Source organism: Silurus aristotelis, assembly GCF_946808225.1.
Source record: "Silurus aristotelis genome assembly, chromosome: 6".
Lineage (NCBI taxonomy): Eukaryota > Metazoa > Chordata > Actinopteri > Siluriformes > Siluridae > Silurus > Silurus aristotelis.
In genome coordinates, this window is record NC_139579.1 from 29,553,767 (window position 1) to 29,572,236 (window position 18,470).

Here is an 18,470-nt window from a genome sequence, read left to right on the forward strand (position 1 = left end):
GTAGCTGGAATCTCAATAAGCACACCTTAAAATCTAGTGAAACATCTTCCCAGAAGAGTGGAGGTTATTATAACAGCTAATGAGAACGTAATGTGGAATTGGATTTTCAGAAAGCACATTCCAAACTTAGTGTACGAATACTTTTGCTCTTGTAACGTGTCTGACATCTGGACAGCATATACATGCTGTGGAAGAACCTCATGAAAGCAGAAGTGGAAGAGAGCTTGTACAGACCACTTACATTCTCAATAACAAATGTCCAGTCTTTATCTTCAAACTCCTCTGCATGAGGGTCCTGCAGGAGACACAACCAGAAATCTACGTTAGAAAAAGGAAGCAAACTAAACGTTCTGCTCTCTTCTCTTTTGTATAATCATTACTCAAAACCCATCAGTCAGGACATGTGGACTTTCTTGTCCTTTTTCAGGCTTAAAATCCAACTCAAGTCTGTATTAGATCAACACTGGTGCTTTGGATTTAGTTTGATATTTTTGTGGGGTTTAGTTTCACACTAAATGTAATGAAATAAATATCTATTATATATCGTCTTCAGTGCAAGTAAGCAAGATTTCAAGACACAGATGTTAAGTTCCTGATACAAATTACATTACAGCTGCTATAAACAGTTACTCCTTCACCATGATGTCCTTCTCTCTGTTTAAATCAGGGGTGTATAATCTTTTCAACAAAAACCTGCCACCACTTTGGCCCTTTGTAGAAAAGATTGGACGTCCCTGGTTTAAAAATAAGCGATTAATAAAATAAAAAAACCTGCTGGAGAAATACTGAAACACCTCCCCATACAAAGACACAAGTAGAAAAACCATTGGACCTGAAGACCCCACAAAGACCAAACAAGGACCCCAGAAATCCCTATAAGCCACCCCATAACCCCACTCCATTAGAGAGGTGGTAGCTCAGTGTTTAACGCTGGTTTCAGAAGGTCGGGGGTTTAAGCCCCCAATATCTGCAAGCTGCACCTCTCGGGGCCCCTGAGAAAGGCCCTTAACACACAGGGCTGTATCATGGCTGACTCTGCACTCTGACCCCAGCTTTCTAACATATACAAAATAATTTTCCTGTGGGCTCAATAAAGTATTCTTAATAAAAATAAATAAAACATTCAACATTTATATAATATTTTAAGTATATTTATACATTTGAATTGATGCTTATGTAATGAAAATCAATTTATATTTAATCAATTTGTTTTGTGCTATTTTAATCGATTACGCACATTTTTTTTATTTGTATAAAACATAATTTACAGGCATTTTATTTAAAATTGTAAACTGCTGATGTTTATAAATGTTAATAATAATAAGCTGCATTAATAAAAAAACGACAAGCAAGTTTGTTTCGCATTTCTTTTCCCCCTAATCGTACCGAAATTGTACAAACCGTAAATTTTGTGTACCGTTACACCCCTAGTGTTTAGTTGTGTGCGTAACCCCATGGTCCAAATTTTCTAGGATGGAACTGTCTGGCTCTACAGAGTCAACTCTCCCAATTATTATGAACTCGTGTTAACACGTCTGGTGTCACGTGCAATTTCACTTAATTTGAATGATCTGTATCTTTTCTTGGTACATCATGGCCTTGTTTTGTCAAAGCCATTCTAAAATGCTTTCTGGAAAAAAGAAAAGAAAAAAAAAAAACTTTTTAACATTTTTCTTTTGTACGCAGACCTTTGGTGCACCATGCAAAAAAATTTTTATATTAGAATTGGGGCCAAATATGCTGTTTCAGGCACAATGTAAGTCTCACTGGTGGCTCTGGACTTCTCTAACTGATTAGTAAGCGTACTTGCCTCATAGCTCCAGTGAAGACTATTCCTTTAAACCAAATCAATCAATATCATTCATTAATTAGCAGTTTGTGTGTGTGTGTGTGTACCTTAAACAGGGTGACTGTGATCTCCACGTTCTCAGGAACAGGCCACACCACCACTCCTCTGTACGGGTTTTTAATGCCTGGCTGCCAACTATGAGACTGTGGAAAAAGAAAGAAAAAAGCCACAAGGGTTCATAAACTGCTCAGACATTTCATTTCATCATTTCAACAGACACCAAAACAATGAATATCCCATTTAAATACTAATGAGATGCAAGTTTAAAAATTTTTACATTTGTGACCTGATAAGCTGTTTTTACTGACTGAGGGCCTCAAGTACAAGGTGGTATCAAAAGTTTGGAGACTAATGGTGCTGACTGGTGCTATTATGGCCACGTGTGTTACCACTTCTGCGATTTCAACAAAGCGCAAACGTGAAATTCTGCGTGAAACTGGGCACATCTGCTACAAACACGTTTGACATGACATACGGCGATGCTGCAACAAGACGTTCGTGCTGCACGCAAGCTTCAAGAGCTGAAGAACATCTCCTCGAAAGGCGACGAGAGATCAAGAGATCCTTTAACAAGATCCTTTAACAAGCTCGACTCCTGAAAACGTCGTAACCATTCGGCAACTCGTGCATGATGCTCTCACTTTCACACCCAACCTACTCGCCAGATTTGGCTCCTGCGGACTTTACTCTTTTCCCGAAGATATAGATCCAGCGCGAATCGCAGAAGATGCCTGACACGCTTCGAAAAGAAGACTTCCAGGACACACTCTAGAAGTGGCAGGAACACGGGGAGCACTGTATTACTGTGCAAGGGGACTGTTTTGAAGGTGATAGTGTGTAAAGATAAATAAAGTACTTTCGTGTAACAGAGTTTTTGGCCAAATTTTCAACTTTTAAAGACCATTCAGAATTAAATTTAAGACCTATATCAAGACACAAACACGATGTTAGCAACTGGGATAAAACAAGCTTTAAATTTTTTTTGTATTGCTCAACTTCTCCATAGCTAAAATAAAATGTTACAATTTTACATAAAACAATCCGAGAGATTCAGGCCAATAACAGAACACTGATTGGCTGTTACATGTTGGTCTCATTTGTCATAATACAGTGAATTGTATATAAAATAGCAAAAGAAAGAACTACATCATCACGGATTCATGGACATCCAAAAATGTATTAAAATGATTTAGGACATAGAACAGCAAATGTAAGACTTTTAAGGGCTAAAAATTTAGATTTTTAAATGTAGACTTTTTTTGACTTTTTAGGAATTGAAATTTTTTGATACCACCTTGTACACTTGGCACACTACGAAATGGCAAAAAAAAAAAACCAACAAAAAAAATCAAAACAAAAAGTATGAAAAACAAAACTAACAAAACTATATGAGGTATTAGTGGACGCTGATAAAAACAGTTGTAGTTGTAGAGTGCTTTCACATATGAAGTGTTTAGTTTGTTTGAATTGAAGCGGCGTGAGTTGGCCTGACTGTGGTTTTGAGGTTGGATTGAGTGTGCTTGGGTCGTAGGTGGCACTTCTTTTGCAGATGCGAGTTGCTAGAATTGTTGAGGAAACTTGTTTCATGTTTGACAAATTGACTATTGTGTAAAAACTGTAAAACATCCATAAACTAAACCCATCTTGGAATGAACAACTGAATGAACTAAAAGTAAAACAAATGGGTTGTGTGAAAAAAAAAACTTAAAAAAAAAAATAATTAAATTAAATAAAAAAAAAAAAAGGGAAATCCGCTAAGGGAATCCGACCTCGTTGTATCTCTGCGACGATCCGATTTCCTAAAATGCAGCAGCTCTGAAAATACCACGGTGAAATCCCTACCTGCCTGGGCAGCTGCATGGAAGTCGAGTCTTCTCCAACTTGCGTATGAATAAAAACAAGCCCTTCTACACTTCTGTAGATTCTGAAACACTGTAACACAATGCTTCACGGATGATTTCCCATAATGCCTGTCTCGACACGGTTTCCGCGGAAATGGAGCCACGTGTCGAGGCAGATTTGAAAACAAAAAGTGTCTGTAGTGAATCTGAGATGTAGCTTTGAGATAACAAATGACCTCTCAATCACAGAACTATAAGCTTTTTATTATTTATTTGATATTTACGAGGTGCTGCTGCAGTGATTAAATATTTACAGGTGGGTTTTGCTGCTCTTTTTATTTTCCTCCCATCACAAACACACCTGCTTCAATTAAAATGGACTACAATGAGCCTCAGTGTCCTCATTTAAGAGTCTAAATACACCAGGAAAGAAGGACTTTGTGTGTGGGTTGAATAAACCCGAGTAAGCAGATTGATATTTGTGCTATCACCTCTAGAACACCAAATTAAGATTTCGATCTACAAGTCTGCGTCGTGTTTCGTCCCAGGAAAGAAGTTTCAAAAGTGAACCTCGACGCTCAATGCTTAATAGATGTATAGCAGCCATTTAATTCTGGAGCTTGAGGAGGTGGTGCTTTGAAAGCTTGCGAACCGTTTAGGACTTTCCGAATAAGAAAAAAAATCATTTCAAGGCTTAATGGAAGTTATAAAAGTAAAATTACAGATCTGGATCCTACTCGTGTTCCAGTGCGAGTACACTAACGTAGACCTCGACTTCAAAATGTACAGTATGTTTGTTCAGCACCGAAATTGAGAAGTGAAGCTACGTGGATTTTTGTTCAGCACCAAATTCTGGTGTAAAAGAAAGTGGATTTTTGTTCAGCACCGAATTCTGGTGTAAAAGAAAGTGGATTTTTGTTCAGCACCGAATTCTGGTGTAAAAGAAAGTGGACTTCAGTTTAGGATTGAAATTGTGTGAAGTTCAGTGGATTTTTGTTCATGACTCAGTTGTGGGGTGAAGGTAAATGGATTTCAGTTTGGCACTGAATTATGGTGTGAAAAAAGTATATTTACGTTCAGCACTGAAATTATAGTAGGAAGGAAAGTGGCTTTTTGTTCAGCATTGAAATTGTATTGTGAAGGTAAATGAATTTATTTTTATATTAAACACAGTTACAATGCAACAATTCACATGAAATTGTGACCAGACATTTGTATTAACTCAAAAAACCCTACACAGATAAATAAAATCACAATATTACAACCCAATAAAAGTTATATTTAATAAAGTGAAATGACAAAAAAAAGTACTGAACACGCAAAGAAAAAGCAGTACATCAAGGTGAGGTGGACATTAGTTTATTTCACTATGTAGTTTTAGTTGGAAGCATCAGGAACTGTTATAACAGAAAAGACAATAGTGCTAATTGGAAAGATACATTTTTAAAGAAAAGGGATGCTGAAGCATGTTTGAAGATTCCTACACAACATTTGGTAAAGCATGTGAATAACTGGTGGAATAGAGTACCAAAAAAGTTTTGTATATAGTATATATTATAAATATATTAACATGTGCCAAAATTACTTTGCACATGACCCTAAAAATACCATACAAACAGTGAATTTTGAAGGTGGAGCCATCATGGTATGGGTCTGTTTCTCTTCTCATAATACTTTCAGAATCTATATTATTGAATGGATGATGTAAGAAAGCCATAAACTAAAAAATTCTTCATATGCAGGATGATGAGGATGAGATACTGGTCAACCTTGCAGCAGGATTACACTCGAAAACATCGTGTAAAAGAGATTCTGAATTGTATCATGAAGTTGCTAGAATGGTCCAGTCGCTCAACAGACTTCAACCCAATAAAGAATGTGTTAAAAAATAAATAAATAAAAATTTTTTTAAAATTTAAAATGATTCACAAGAAGGTTCCTGGAATATTCAAGACTTAAAGACTATTGAATGATTAATTCTTTAAAACAGGAAGCTCAACTAGAAGTTCAGTTAGCGAGTTAAAAAATTCATTAAATATTGTTTTTTTTTTTTATGGGTATTAGTATTGTTTTCTTTATCTGTGTACATTTCCTGAGGTTTGGTCAAAAGTTCATGTAAACTGCTGCACTGGGGCTGTGTTTAATTTGAAAAAAAAAAAAATAAAATAATATGACTTGCTGCCCCCACTGTAGGGAAGTGGATATTTTTTGCTTTGCCTGACCTGGTGTTCCTCACCTGTGACATATAGCGATGAGCAAGAAAACAGGAATTTCTGACCTGCCTCTTTTTGTAGTGTAGGTGGTGTGCAGGTAAGTGGATATTTTCACAGGAAAGCCAGTGGTGTGTGTGCACACCAACACCAAATTGTGTAAAAGGGCAGGTGTGGAAGGGAATGATAAAGGGCCAAAGCAGGTAAACAAGCAAATCACAAGTTAAAGAGTAAAAAAAATGCAGTACACTGGTTCTACACACCTTGGAGGATTTCCGTCGACTCCTGCGGGTCCACACCACCACAAGCTTGTCTGGTTGCCTAGAGAATAAAAGGAAAAGTCAAAACTTAAAAATAATAAAGGAATAAATTAGAGATTAGCCAGAACAACATCCTGAGAAAGAAAATAATGTATTAGTGATTATACTCTATTGAACAAATGCAGATATCTTACAGCATTAAAGCAGATGGGGTGTGTGTGTGTGTGTGTGTGTGTGTGTGTGACAAGCTAGACTAAACAAGCGTGTGGTCCGCCACTTAATATGCTTGTGAGGGAACTTAGATTTGATGTATGTTTGGGTACACATGTGCACCGCACCTAAAGACCTGTACCGAAACAGTTTGGTACGAATATGTGTACTGTTACACCACTAACCCAGAGCCCTCAGGCAATATATTTCTAAAAAAAAATCTCTAAAGAAGGCCATTGTTTCAACAAATCACACACTTGATCAATGAATGACTTCATACACACTTGCTTCAAGATATCTGGCTCCTGATGCAGATCTGGCATGAGTCAGAGTTTCAAAATGGTCATGGGTTTTATTTAAAAAAAAAAAAAATCGATAAATACAGAATAAATGAAAAAAGGCTGTTACGCAAAAATAAAATTTTACAGCATTTTTATTAACGCGCATCGAATGCAGAGCGAATGTCTGTTTGACCATTTTCATTAAAGTAAAGAAATAAATATAAAAGAGGCAAAATTAAAACCTTCAACGCAACAACACGTTTATTGACGACGTCCCTTCTTTACTCAGATATAATAATAAAAATTAACTCAAGCGAAAAATATTTTTATCACTTAACATTTGTTTTACTGATGCGCCGTGTCTCAAAATCAAGCCCCGAAATCCGTTGTGATGAGCACATCCGGCAATTAAAGCCGTCCGTGTGGAAACGTAGCAAAAGTTCCGCTTGGTGATAGTTTCCGTGCAGTTGCGAATTGGATTGTGAGTCTCTTCCTTTACGACTGCTTTTCAGGGCGAGCAAAAATGTTTGATAAAATGTAACTTTTTAAAATATTATTTATTGTGTACTAATCACTGTCATTTGTTTTAGATACATTAGGGACAATAATTTGTACATAAAATACAACTACAGGTAGTCGTCGGCTTACGATCACGATTGGTTCCGACAGAACGGTCGTAACACGATTTGGTCGTAAGTAGAGTAGGGTATATGTACAGTACTGTGAAATGATGTCATAAAAATCTTAAAGTAGAATTTTATCATCATTTTCTTTCATTATTGTTATACTGTATATATCATTTTCTTTGTTCATTATATGCCATTTGTATCATTTTCTACACCATTTTGTTTCCCACTGTCCTACGCCGTGGCTAGCGATTGTGGTCTTTTGACTAATAATAAACATACATTTACATAAAGTATCAATATTTGATGACAATCATGTAATCAATCACAAATAAATATTTTAATCGATTGACAGCCCTAAAATAAATAAATAAATAAATATCTGACAGTAGGATCTTCACATCCTTCATTGAGAAGGAAATGACTTGACCAAAAACCACATTTGTAGCTTAAAGAATCATTTCTGAAATAAAGCCTTTTGCTTTCAGACAAAAACAGTTTAATAATAGGATTTTTTTATTACAGTGTCTCAACAAAGCGCTTTTCTGTAGCCTGCACACACAGGACCATTAACCACATACAGATATCTGTGAGCAATAGAGAAACAAAACAGGGGAGGGAAAAAAAAAGTGGGGCTACAAGACAGAGAAGGAAAAGAAACATGTAGAAGACAAACAGGAAGATGGAGACGTGCTGCAGTCCCTGAGCCTCCGGGACAAATCTGACTACAAATCTGCCCATTGTGTTTACATGCTTATAACTAGCATCACACACACACACACACACACACACACACACACACACACACACACACACACACACACACACACACACACACAGTGTTCTCCTGTCTCTCTCATACACACATTACAGCTTCATGTTTTCTCTGCACTGCTCACAGGTCACACTTGTGAACACTGTAAAAGGCCGAAAGAGTCTTGAAACCTTTTTTAAATCATTTTATTTCATATTTCCTTTTATTCAATATTACTTTGAACTCGTTTGAACATGTTGAAACAAGAATTTTCGAAGCACACCCGCTAAAATGCTGGTCGGAAAACATTATAATTTTTTACTGTATATCGTGAAAAGAGCTTCAGGTATCGTTAAATGATTTTTGGCTGAAGAGGTCTGAATAATTTATTTCAACAGCATCTTTTACACATCTGATGCGTTATCTTTATGATGATTGGTTAGTGGACTACAGAAGGCGTTTTGTAAATATATAATAAGATTTTTCTGGTATAAGTACTATACTTGACTATTAATTTTAACTTTAACTTTTACTCATTAAATCTTTCAAAAAAAATCTGTACTTTCTACTTCTGACATTTTCAATCCAGGCTCGTTACTTTAGTTTTAATCTATTTGGTGACATGATCAATATTTTTCCTTCTCATTGAGCACCGTTTTCAGCCCATCAACCGATTTCTTGTCATTGCGCAGCTTTTTCAGTCCACTGGTGTATCATTTCCTGGCTCTCACACACCACAGCAGAGACTAGTTTATAAAGCTCACAACGAGCAGCGCCAAAGGCAACATGCAGTCTGGGGTGAGAACTTGGATGAGACAGAGGGAGTCAGCGATAAAAACATGACTGAGAACAGAGACTTTCCTGATCACCTGATCATCGCCATCTTTTTTCTGCTTGTGTTTTACAATTCTATTTAATAATTTTTTAATCAAATAACAATCATCAGTAAATATTTGTTTTACTAATGCGGCAAGTCTCAAATCAGCACTAAAATCCACCATGATGCTCACATACGACCATTTACCCTCTGGGGGTTAACAAACGCGCTGGCGCGTTTTGTGGCATTTTTTCACCATAGCGCCGAAACATTCATTCATATATATATATATATACACACACACACACACACACACACACATACACACACATACACACACGTGTACCGTATTTTCCGGACTATACGCTGCTACTTTTTCCCACGCTTTAAAGCCCGCGGCTTAAACAATGAAGCGGTTAATTTATGGAATTTTCCTGGGTTTTTCCCGGTTTCACAAGCTTCATGCCAAAAAAACTGAGCCTCATAACATTAGACCAATGAAATTGCCGAACGGGTTCAGGTGAACCAATGAAACTCTTTATATTAAATCAGATGCGCTCACACTGAATCGGGCCGCACCACATCATAAATATGGATGATGTTCCTCTGACGTTCTGTGAACAGTTTGCAGATTTTCCATACCAAAAAAAGAAAGACCAGATAGTCTTAGTTTAGGCACGTGTGGCCATGTACTTTCCGGTGTGCAGCACGGAAACTAGGTGAAGTTGGATGCTGAGCAGACCGACACTGAACTGGTAGCGTTCTTTTATATGGTGAAATTTTAGCCTGAAGATCACCAACACTGAGCAGAGAGAGGAACTGTGCAAGATTTGCTACATTAAAGTTGCTATATCACGTGACGATAGGATAAAACAGATCTTACTGGTTCCAGGTTGGAACACACACCCACTCGCAGTAGCACACATCTTTCCTCGTACTCATGCCGGGACACACACCCACTCACAGTGACGCGCATCCTTCCTCGTACTCACGCCGGGACACACACCCACTCACAGTGACGCACATCTTTCCTCGTACTCACGCCGGGACACACACCCACTCGTTACATAAATGTAAGTTGCTCTGGATAAGGGCATCTGCCAAATGCCATAAACGTTAATGTACCGTACACTTGAATTTTTTCTTTAATACTCCTCCTTTACGCAAAGTTTCTCCATCTCATTATTTTCTCTCACTTGATGATTTTTTGCCTCATAAATGCAGGATTTTGCACCACTTTGCTGCACTATGTGGACAGCCTTTTCATCTAACTACATTTCATCCTTCGTTTCCTTTCCTTCAATCCTCCGTGCACTTAAACTCAAAGACGAACAGACAGACAAACAAACGCATAGACAGCCAGAAATACGAAACAAACAAGCAGGAAATCAGACAGACAGATAATTAGACAGGCTCAGAGATAAATTCATGTTATGAATTTGTACTGCAGTCTGACGCAGCCCTTTACACACAAGGAAACACAGACAATCAGAGGGAGAGAGAGAGAGCTGCAGTTTTGGAGATGCTTTGACCCGGTCGTCTAGCCGTCACAATTTTGTTCGTCAAACTCACGAAAATCCATTTTTTTCTGCTTCTACCACGTCAACTTGGAGAACAGACTGTGCACATGCTGACTAATAAATCCCACTCACTAACAGTCAAGTCATATCAGGAAGCTTTTGTCATCCAAACTATATAAACCTGGAGCAGTACCAAGTGAAATGAGACAGAACCCTGGTTCTACATATCACAACATAGCGCTACATAACACTGATTACAGTCTGTTAACTGTTGCACCTCCCCTCTGTATGCAGCTTCTCAATCAGGTGCTGAGGGATGATAGCGTTGAAAGCTGAACTGAAGTCTATGAACAGCATTCGTACGTATGTGTCCATATTGTCTAGGTGGGTGAGGGCCAGAAGCACTTCATTAAGATGGGTGTGAGTGCGACGGGACGATAGTCAATGAGGCAGGAGACTGTAGACCTCGTCTGGCACGTAGGAACGATGGCGCTGCTCAGGGAGATGTTGAAGATGTCAGTGAAGACAACTGCTAGCACCCTGCCAGGAATACTGTCTGCTCCAGGAGACTTCCGTGGGTTAATTCTGCATGAGTTTTCCTCACTTCAGCCGTCGATAGACAGAGCAAGTGTTATGATAAAGAGAGATAATCAGTGTTATTCACTTCACCGCTAATGTTATGTCTGATCTGTGTTTATATAACAGAGAGACAGAAAGATAGAGAGAAAAGGATAAACAGTGTGACAGAAATATTTGGAGAGATACAGGCAAATAAAGAGAAAGATGGATCACGATAGAGAGGGATAAACAGGGAGACAGAGATCTGGATAGAGAGACAGAGATGGAGAAACAGCTAAACAAAGAAAAACAGAGGGAAACAGAAATAGGGGAGAAACATGAGAATGATGCAGGTTTTGATAATGAAAGTTATATTGATGATGTTGAATGTTATGACAAATAATTATGGCTTACATTTAAGGTGTGGCATATACAGGCATAAACCACACAGGAAAACTAGTGCTAACACACACACACACACACACACACACACACACACACACACACACACACACACACACACACACACACACACACACACACACACACACACACACACACACACACACACACACACACACACACACACCACTCTGCCCTGTGGTTGTGTGTGTATTAAGCAGGTCACAGGTCACAGAGCAGGAACATTAAGGAGCAGTGTACTGTAGGTCTGAAAGAGTACAGAGACAGGAGGTAATAAAACACTTGTTCACTCTCTCTCTCTCTCCCTCTCCCAGAGGACATGTTTAACTACATTAAACAAAGAGCAGACGCAAGTGACGCCAACATGGCATGATGAGGCACTGTGTGATCACATCACATCTACCACTGTACATTAACAACAATGTGTTTTTTAAAAGGTGCGGCGCTTCACATCTCTTCCTAAACGATCTAAAAAAGAATGAAATGTGTGTGTGTGTGTGTGTGTGTGTGTGTGTGTGTGTGTGTGCGTGTGCGTGTGTGCGCGTGTGTGCATTATACAATGCAATTTGGCACTTTTTTTTTTATGCATCAAATCGTTAATCTGATGCTTCAATCCTGCAGTGATATCTGAACCATTCTTTGTACAAACTCAGTCCTGGCCTCATTGATGTCTGTCCTAGCTCAGAGTCAGGAAGCACCAAATGGTGCATCAGGCATATCAGTGTAGAAAAGCAGTATTTTTCCCCATCGTATTAGTTAAAACTCAAATCGTAAAAAAGTTTCCACATTAAAAAAAACCAGGCCTTTCCCCTTGTATTCGGTGCCTTTATAAACTGTAGACGCTTTTATCCGAAGTGACTTACTCAAGAACATTCAACTCTGAGCCTATGTGATGTGCTTTTTCTCCGGGACACATACAACAATCCATTCCCAGAGAGAGGAAGAGAAATCACCAATTAATTTAATCCAACACTCTGTTCTAGAACTGGTTCAACTGAATTGGAATGAAAAGCGATACATGTGTAGAAATAAACAAAAAAAACGAATAACACGTTCTACAATCGATTGTTGTTATGTCGTCTGAGATGATCTTAATCTCTTTTTAGATTTTATGATCAGAAAAGATAGGAAAAAGGCTGATTCAGGTTTTGTTCTTGGGAAGGTTAATGGGAAAAATGTATTAAATTTTTTTGAGATAATGAGGATTTTTTGACACATTTATGACATTTGGTAAGCTCCCTTATACAGGTGCATCTAAATAAATTAGAATATCATTAAAAAGTTGATTTATTTTAGTAATTCAATACAAAACGTGAAACTCGTATATTATATAGATTCATCACACACTGACTGATATATTTTAAAGTGTTTATTTATTTTCATTTTGATGATTATGGCTTACAGCTAATGAAAACCCAAAATTCAGTATCTCAGAAAATGTAAATATAATTAGAAAATTGTGAAAAAGTTCAATATTGGAGACTCGTGGTGTCACACTCTAATCAGCTCATTAAATCCGAACACCTACAAAAGGTTTTCTGAGCCTTTAAATAGTGTCTCAGTCTGGTTCAGGCTACACAATCATGGGGGAAGACTGCTGACTTGACAGTTGTCCAGAAAACGATCACTGACACCCTGCACATGGAGGGTAAAACACAAAAGGTCATCGCTAAAGAAGCTGCTGTTCACAGAGTGCTGTATCACACAGACGTCTCCATGGGCTACAACTGACACGTGTTCCTTGTGTCAAGCCACTTCTGAACCAGAGACAACATCAGAGGTGTCTTACCTGGACAAAGGACAAAAAAGACTGGACTGTTGCTCAGCGGGCCAAAGTCGTCTTTCAAATGAAAGAAAAGTTTGCATTTCATTTGAAAATCAGTCCCAGAGTCTGGAAGAAGAGAAGAAAGGGACAGAATCCAAGCTGCTTAAAGTCCAGTGTAAAGTTTGCACAGTAAGTGGTGGTTTGAGGAGTCGTGTCATCTGCTGGTGATGGTCCACTGTGTTTTATCAAGTCCACGGTCAGCACAACGGTCTACCAGGAAGTTTTAGAGCACTTCATGCTTTCCTCTGCTGACCTGCTTTATGGAGATGCTGATTTAATTTTCCGGCAGGATTTGGCACCTGCCCACACTGCTAAAAGCACCAAAATTTGGTTAAATGACTGGCCAGTAAACTCACCAGACCTGAACCTCATAGAGAATCTATGCGGTATTGTCAAGAGGAAAATGAGAAACAAGAGACCAAAAAATGCAAATGAGCTGAAGGCCACTGTCAAACAAACCTGGGCTTCCATACCACCTCAGCAGTGCCACAGTCTGATCACCTCCATGCCACACTGAATTAAGGCAGTATTTAAAGCAAAAGGAGCCCCTACCAAGTATTTAATACATATATAGTAAATTAGCATATTTTGCAGAAGGCCAACAATTCACTAAAACATTTTTTTTTATTGGTCTTATGAAGTACTCAATTTTTGAGAATATCCAAAATCATGAAAATTAAGAAAAAAAAACACTTAAAATATATCAGTCTGTATAATATTCAAGTTTGACTATTTGTATTGAATTACTATAATAATCAACTTTTTAATGATATTGAGATGCACCTGTATACAATTATCTCATTTATACAACTGAGGATTGAGGGCCTTGCACAGGAGCCCAGCACTTTGGTAAGTGATGGCTCTTAAATATAAACATCTGTAGCTAATTTGTACGTTAGCCTGTGACATGCTCCTGCATTATTCCAATCAAAGATTTCTGAGGTCACCTTCTTGATCATTGTTCTCAGCAGTCCCTTATGGCAGATATGATGCAGCTATTTTTTCTTTCGGAAAAAGCTCAAGCTATTAATGATGCGTCACTTATATACAGCTGCAGATCCATTTGGGGTGGAAAAAAAAACGTTTCGCCAGAGTGAGTCACGAGTGAGGCAGGACACAAGCCAGGGACAGAAAAGATAAAGTTGCAGCGTACAAGACATTCTGGATTTATTTCAAAGGAAAAAAAATCTTGAGTGCAGGAAACCCAGTGATCCTGCTGTAAGTCACCGGAATTGTTTTGTGACAAGAACTCACAGACAGAGCTTCTCAGCGGCTTCAGGTGAGTTCATCACCATGCCCAGAGATTAACAGACTATAAGTCACGATAATAAATGCAGAAAGTAATACACTATAGAGACAAATGTTTGAGGACACCTCACCATAAGATTGACATGTGCTCTTATAATAACCTCCGCTCTCGTGGTAAGATGTTCCACTAGGTTTTGTGGAGATTTGTGCTCATGAGTTAGTCAAGTCAAGCACTCACACACACACGCTCTAAAACTGAGAACTTTGCATCTGACATTTGTCGTCGGTGTCTGATCTGCTTTACCTAAACAACCTTCAAACAACAGAAATACCTCTTTTAAGTTCACAGTTGGGCTAAGGAGTGTTGCTGTTGTGGCTTTCTGCGAAAAAAAAGGACCAAAAAATTCACTATAGCAGCTTTATTAATACCCTAACTATTAAAAAAAAATAAATAAACATCACAAGTTTTCGGACAATCTGCTGGAAGAAAAAAATTTTCTTTTCAAGAAAAAAACAAGGAGAGAAGGAGAATTTTAAAGCTGAATAATATTATTTAAAAAAACAGCACTATGACACCTTTAAATATGTTTCTACATGTATTATTCAACCCTTTACTTCTAGCTTTTACAACAACAAAACCTCAACCTAACTCTTTAGTGTCCTGGCATGAAGCAGTGATTCTGCTCTGGTTCTCCCTCTGCCTGTGAGTCTTTCCGACACCGGGGCATAACGACCCCTGCGATGAAACCTACAACTTAACTAAATTATGTTTACAACTTCAATGAGCTTCGTCTGATGCCACTTCTCATCTGCAGCCCCTGTATCCATTAGCATTTATGAAATCATGCCACACACACACACACACACACACACATCCCTGCAGCACACTGTAATGGAAATGTTCCTTTATTGAGTTTTTGATGGAACAGTTAAACAGCTTTATTGGCCTCATTACATGAGGTCTTCAAAAATGCAACAATACTGTGTGTGTGTGTGTGTGTGTGTGTGTGTGTGTGTGTGTGTGCGCGCGCACGCGCACTTGAGAGAGACGATGAAAGAAAACCATTTATGGGCAAAAATCATCTAAACGATGCATTGTGAAGCTTTTTTCACAGATTTTGCATTAACGCAAGAAACGTAATCATTCTTTTTGTTTTTTACATTTACAAATCATGTAGCTTCACAGACACATTTAAGCCTTTTTCTGGACGTTGCATTTAAATGCAAAATGCTAAAAAAAAAAGGAGCATTAGTAAGAATCCAACCCAGCACGAATCAGCAGTAAAACAGGGCAGTAAAAACAAGGACAGGAAAAGACTATTGCAAGACGTGTTATGCCATGAACAAATAAAAAAGTTTATTTATTCATTAGTGGATGAGGCGTCCCATGGTGCTAAATCAGGGGTTTATAAGATTTTTGTATACCAAAAAAGGTTATGCCGACAGGCACAAAAATACTTTCAAACTGACCGACCTAATTGCATCCGGACAACTGAATCCCTCACAATATTCAATAAAAAACTAAAACGTCGTTTCTTTTGCGAGCATTTAACATCTAACTGCCACTTATTATCCTTTACCTCTTTCCTGTCTAAGCTTTTACTATTTTGAACGATGACTGAAACCTTGTACCCACCGTCTCGTTTTTTTGCCATCTCATAATAAATCACTACTTGTGTTCCTCAACTGTAAGTCACTTTGGAAAAATAGTGTCTGCCAAATGAATAAAAAATATAAAATGTACCACATTAAAGGTCAACCGATTCATCGGTTTTGCCGGATAATGGTCCAAGACGTTGAAATAATCAGCACCGATAGTCGATTGCTGGAACAATCGGTCGATAGTTTTTCCGGGTTGCGTCTGCACTGGAGCGGCTGAGAAGGTTTGCTGTCAGCACTAAAGCGGCCTCTAAAGGTGAATCACAGACGCCATGTGCTCTCCATTGTTTTTTTTTCATGAGAGACTGTGCACGAGACTCTACCTTATTCATAGCGCATTAACTCAAGTTAACAGAAAATTAAGATAATTTTAAAATGTTTTAGTAAATGTAATTAATAAAAAAATATAAAAAAATATTTCTAAAAGCATTTAATAACTTCAGTTAATGTTACAAATGGAATCTTATTTAAAGTGCTACCATTTAACATAAATCCAAATAGTCATGATAAAAATGGACATCTTTAAATGTCTTCAAAAAGTCCAAAACATTACAATTACATTTATTTTTATGTATTTTTTTTGTAAGAAAGTTCAATTGGTTGATTATTCGTTTATCGGGAAGCACGGTCCAGCCTAGCTATTGGTAAAATCCATCGATCGACTTCTAATACCACAAAGCAGTTTTGTTTGTAAAATATTTTTGGACCATGTACGTTTGAATGGTGGCTCTTACATGGCAAAAATGCACAATAAATAATACAATATCATTCAACGTCTTGGACATTTTCTCCAGAACGTCCTTAGCCAGAAGTGAGCTCTCCCTTCACCCAGACTCAACGCGTTACAACGGCTTGTATCTAAACAGTAGCCGACCAAGTAAGTCATTGTTCACTGTCTTTCTCCTTCCTTTCACAACTATTTCTCTCGGGAGTTTATCTTTTGGCATCGTCGTGCATTTAAAAATCACCCGATGAAAGTTTTTCTCCCGATGCCGTGCAGCTCAGAACACAGATGAGGTGCGTTATTCGTTTCCGTTCGGCAATTTCATTGGTCTAATTTTATGGGGTTCAGTTTTTTGGCTTGAAGTTTGTGAAACCGGGAAAAACCCAGGAAAAATTCATAAATTAGCCGCTTAGTTGTTTAAGCCCTGGGGTTAAAAACGTTGGAAAACAGTAGCGGCTTATAGTCTAGAGAAAATGAGTTAGATAGACTTTGAGAAGCAGAAAGAAGAAAAGACTGACAGAGAAAGAGAGAGATAAAGAGATACATAGAAACATTATCTTCAGATAATCTCCCTTATATTATAAGAATGGTCAGAGAGTTGGTAAACTTCAGTGTGTGTGTGTGTGTGTGTGTGTGTGTGTGTGTGTGTGTGTGTGTGTGTGTGTGTGTGTGTGTGTGTGTACAAAGAGAACACAGAACACAAATAGAGTGTGACCTTATCTCCCTTAAAACCTGCCTCAGTAATAGCGTGTGTACCTCACCACGTTACCATATTAAACGTGCATTCACGTGAACTACTGCTGCGAGTTTCATCAACAATCTTCTAGAATCAGCGTTCCATTCCGTTTATATTAAAATACTGTAAATCTGTAAAACCTGCAAGTTATGCAGAGCTGAGCCTGTGGGGCCTGGAAGTACCACAGTGATGCACGAGCACGTGAAAAAAATAAAATTCAATAAAACGTGGTTTGCGAACATCAGGTGGCGCAATCAACTCATCTCAATTACCGCAATCACCATAGTGATGAATTCAATTAAAAAGCTTTGCAAATAACGGCAGCAGTAAATGGTTGCTGCGTTTCTCCAATTCTCTTTTTATAGCTTGTGTGTGATACAACAGTTAGTTTATCCGTTTTCACACGTGATTTGCTTCGGCTTTACTACATTTAAATGCTTGTTTTCAATGTTTGTATAGGTTTGGGTGGGAACATTACTTTGTTAGTTCTTTGACTGGTAAAGGGAGAGAGGGAGCTGATATGATGGAGAGGAGAAAGGTAGATATGTTGTGTGTTCAGGAGACCAAGTGGAAAGGGAGTAAAACCAGGAACATTGGAGGTGGGTTTAAACTGTTCTTTCATGGTGTGGATGGAAAGAGAAATGGTGTAGGGGTGATACTGTACAGTAAGAGTGTAGTAAAGGTGAAGAGAGTTTCTGAAAGGGTGATAAACATGAAGCTGGAGTTTGAAGGGGTGATGATAAATGTCATCAGTTCTTATGTGGGTTAAGTAGGCTGTGAGATGGAGGAGAAGGAAAATTCTGGAGTAAGTTAGATGAAGTGGTGGAGAGTGAACCTAGGAATGAAAGATTGGTGATTGGGGCAATGTGCGTGTGGTAAAGGGAACAGAGGTGATGAGGAGGTGATGGGTAGGTATGGTCTGAAGGAGA

At 38.2% G+C, this 18,470-nt stretch overlaps 1 protein-coding gene across 8 annotated transcripts in view; it reads right to left on the reverse strand.

The window, feature by feature from the left end:
* The window catches only part of ehbp1 (EH domain binding protein 1), a 163,147-nt gene that overhangs the window by 132,942 nt on the left and 11,735 nt on the right, over window positions 1–18,470 (reverse strand). For all 8 annotated transcript variants that reach the window (XM_083544554.1, XM_083544553.1, XM_083544550.1 and 5 more), the window contains exons 3-5: window positions 6,164–6,221; window positions 1,897–1,992; window positions 242–295 (exon numbers count right to left, since the gene is read on the reverse strand). In XM_083544554.1, the coding sequence (XP_083400680.1) occupies window positions 242–295; window positions 1,897–1,992; window positions 6,164–6,221 (208 nt within the window). The remainder of the gene's footprint in view (window positions 1–241; window positions 296–1,896; window positions 1,993–6,163; window positions 6,222–18,470) is intronic.